The sequence below is a fragment of the Pinus tabuliformis genome, chromosome 8 (genome assembly GCF_031772625.1).
Source record: "Pinus tabuliformis cultivar Carrire ecotype Pingquan chromosome 8, CPIR1, whole genome shotgun sequence".
Taxonomy (NCBI): domain Eukaryota; kingdom Viridiplantae; phylum Streptophyta; class Pinopsida; order Pinales; family Pinaceae; genus Pinus; species Pinus tabuliformis.
Window position 1 is genome coordinate 1,689,971,376 of NC_142294.1, and position 2,541 is coordinate 1,689,973,916.

Consider the following 2,541-nt stretch of genomic DNA (forward strand, 5'->3'; position numbering starts at 1 on the left):
AGCCCTTCATTTTATGTCTTTGTTTAGCTTCAAGCTCTGGTGGATGACACAGAGGATGGGCTCCTATTGCAGATGTCTCATTTGAGACTCAATTTTTCCTAGTTGGTGATAGTGAAGGTTCACCTCTGAGAACTGGTGTGGGCAATGACACTTAAGAGCCAAAAATCTATATTGTTTTCTTGTTATTGCAGAAGGATCTTTTTAAGAAGTTTTGCAAGGAAATGAAAATAATGAGTTTGAAATCTATCTAGAAAGCAGTAAGAATTGCAGTAAGAATTGCAGGTATTATGAATTTATAAGCTACATTCTTTGTTTAGGAATTAGTAGATATATTTAAACTATAATTTATATACTACTTACCTCCATAAGCTACATTCTTTGTTTAGGAATTAGTCGATATATTTAAACTATCATTTGTATACTACTTACCTCCATAGTTGATTTGGCATGCTACTTTGTTCTGAATTTATATTAAATTTGTTTTAAATTTTCAACGAATTAAAAACAAATTCATATTCGATTTCTATAAACAATTTAATAAATGGTGGCGAAGGTACCGGTAATTGGATAGCGATGGGAAGACGATGGACGTAATGGAGTTTGTTTCAACAGATTATATGATAGATAGTTTACGCTCAGCAGAAGGTCCTGCCCAAAGAACCATGATTTGACGCTACAGAACAATCATTCATGCAATAACCTCGTTTTTGTCAGATAATTTTATTATGCTTATGGTACTTCCAGAGAAATAGATTCAATAGTTGAACATAATTACAGTAAAATTTAAAAAGAAATAGATTTAATAGTTAATTATTAAACCCACTTTTAAAAATGTATACACAATTTTTGAACAAACAAAAACAGTTCAAGAAAAAACCATTTCCTGTATTGACAACTCTAAATCTCCAGGGTTGCTGCAGATAGGATGGTGCCCTCAAAGCGCTCCCCACCATAACCGTGAAGTTCCATCAACTGCCTGGTTGACATATTGAATAGATAAGATATATGTTTGTTGGGACGCGGTCGTCGTTCTCCCACTCCGCTTACAAAAAATTGGTCACGCCACTGTGTACCGCACGTTAAAAAGAAGCCAATATCGTGGGGAATGGGAAGAGTAGATACAACACTCCAAGTGTCCTTCCCCACATCATACTTCTCCACCTGTTCGTCTTCGGTGAACACGTACAACTCCCCCCCACCGGAAGAAGAAGAAATGACACAACTTCTCCACCGTTCTCCCCTGAAATGTGCCATTCTCCACGTTCCCTCACTCGGATCGAAAACTTCTGCACTTTGCCCTTCCTCGTCTAACACCATGAACTTACCTTCGACCAATCCACCGCGGCTTCCCTGCCCGTGCGCTTCGATCATAGGACGCAATATTTCCCACTTGTCTTTCTCCACGTCATATGCTTCTGCAGAGGCAAGAGGGTTGTCAAGCTCGTCGATCCCGCCAGCCACGTAGACAAGTCCGGTGGAAACAGAGACAGAGCACGCAAAGGATGCTCGAGGTGTGGGCATGTCAGCTCCACGACGCCATCTCTCACACTCAAAGTCGTATATATAAACACTCTTCATCAAAGTTGCTGATTGGAATCCGCCTATGAGAAGTAGCTTGCGATTCACAGCAACGCACTGACAGCATATTGGTATTTGAGTATTGGGGGGATCATCGATTGGAGGTAGCCTTTCCCAGGTGCCTTTCACAGGGTCGTATACCGTTACTACAAGTAGGACGGGAATCCTGTTATCTCTTTGAACCAGGCAAATAAGCTGCTCGCTCGTCCCAAATTTCTTCCTGTCACCATAGAAAGTAGGGCTACTGAGTATAGCCTCCCAGCTTTTGCACACAGCTTTCAGAGTATCGTGTGATTTGTAAGGCATTTTCAGCAAACACTTTCGAACAACATCCTCCGGAATAACCTCCATTAGGACACTTTAAACACACTAATCTGCTAATAGATCAAGTTTACCCAGAGTTTTACCACATATAAAGAAATAAACAAGAAAGTAAACCACGGTAACTAAAAACGGAAAAGTGCAGTTAAATATACAGTGGAGATGTGGAAAAACGTTAAATATATAGTGGAGATGTGGAAAACCTAATTTCAAGCCGACAAGAAATGGAGTTCGTTATATCCATTCATAAACTACATTAAATGTTTTATTAGTAATATGAAAAATATATAAATTTTTAATTCACAAGAGAAGGAAACATTTAATATTAGTCAATACTTTTAAATAGCAATGTTTTATGTAACAACCATTATGGCAAGATTTCCCTTGGGGAATTAATTTTATATATATATATATATATATATATATAAAGTTATTTATTTATACTGTGAAAAAATATATAATTTTTTAATTCATAATATAATGAATTATTTAATATAAATTTGACATGTCAATATTTTTACATGTTAATGCTTTAGGTAAAAGATCATGACCTCCACACGAGTTTTTATGGAGAAAAATTATATACATATGTGGGGCATGAAATGGGTTTAGTTGGTTTTGCTATTTAAAGTTTTTAAATGA

At 36.9% G+C, this 2,541-nt stretch overlaps 1 protein-coding gene across 1 annotated transcript; it reads right to left on the minus strand.

Moving 5' to 3' along the window:
• Nucleotides 1-897: 897 nt before the first annotated feature.
• On the minus strand, nucleotides 898-1,929 carry LOC149242742 (F-box/kelch-repeat protein At2g44130-like). Its single transcript, XM_089370985.1, has one exon. It carries the CDS (start codon nucleotides 1,927-1,929, stop codon nucleotides 898-900), a length of 1,032 nt encoding a protein of 343 aa, XP_089227111.1.
• Between the last annotated feature and the right edge of the window lie 612 nt (nucleotides 1,930-2,541).

What these genes read in the sequence shown, in the direction of transcription:
- LOC149242742 (XM_089370985.1), bottom strand. Translation starts at nt 1,929, where the DNA reads ATGGAGGTTATTCCGGAGGATGTTGTTCGAAAGTGTTTGCTGAAAATG.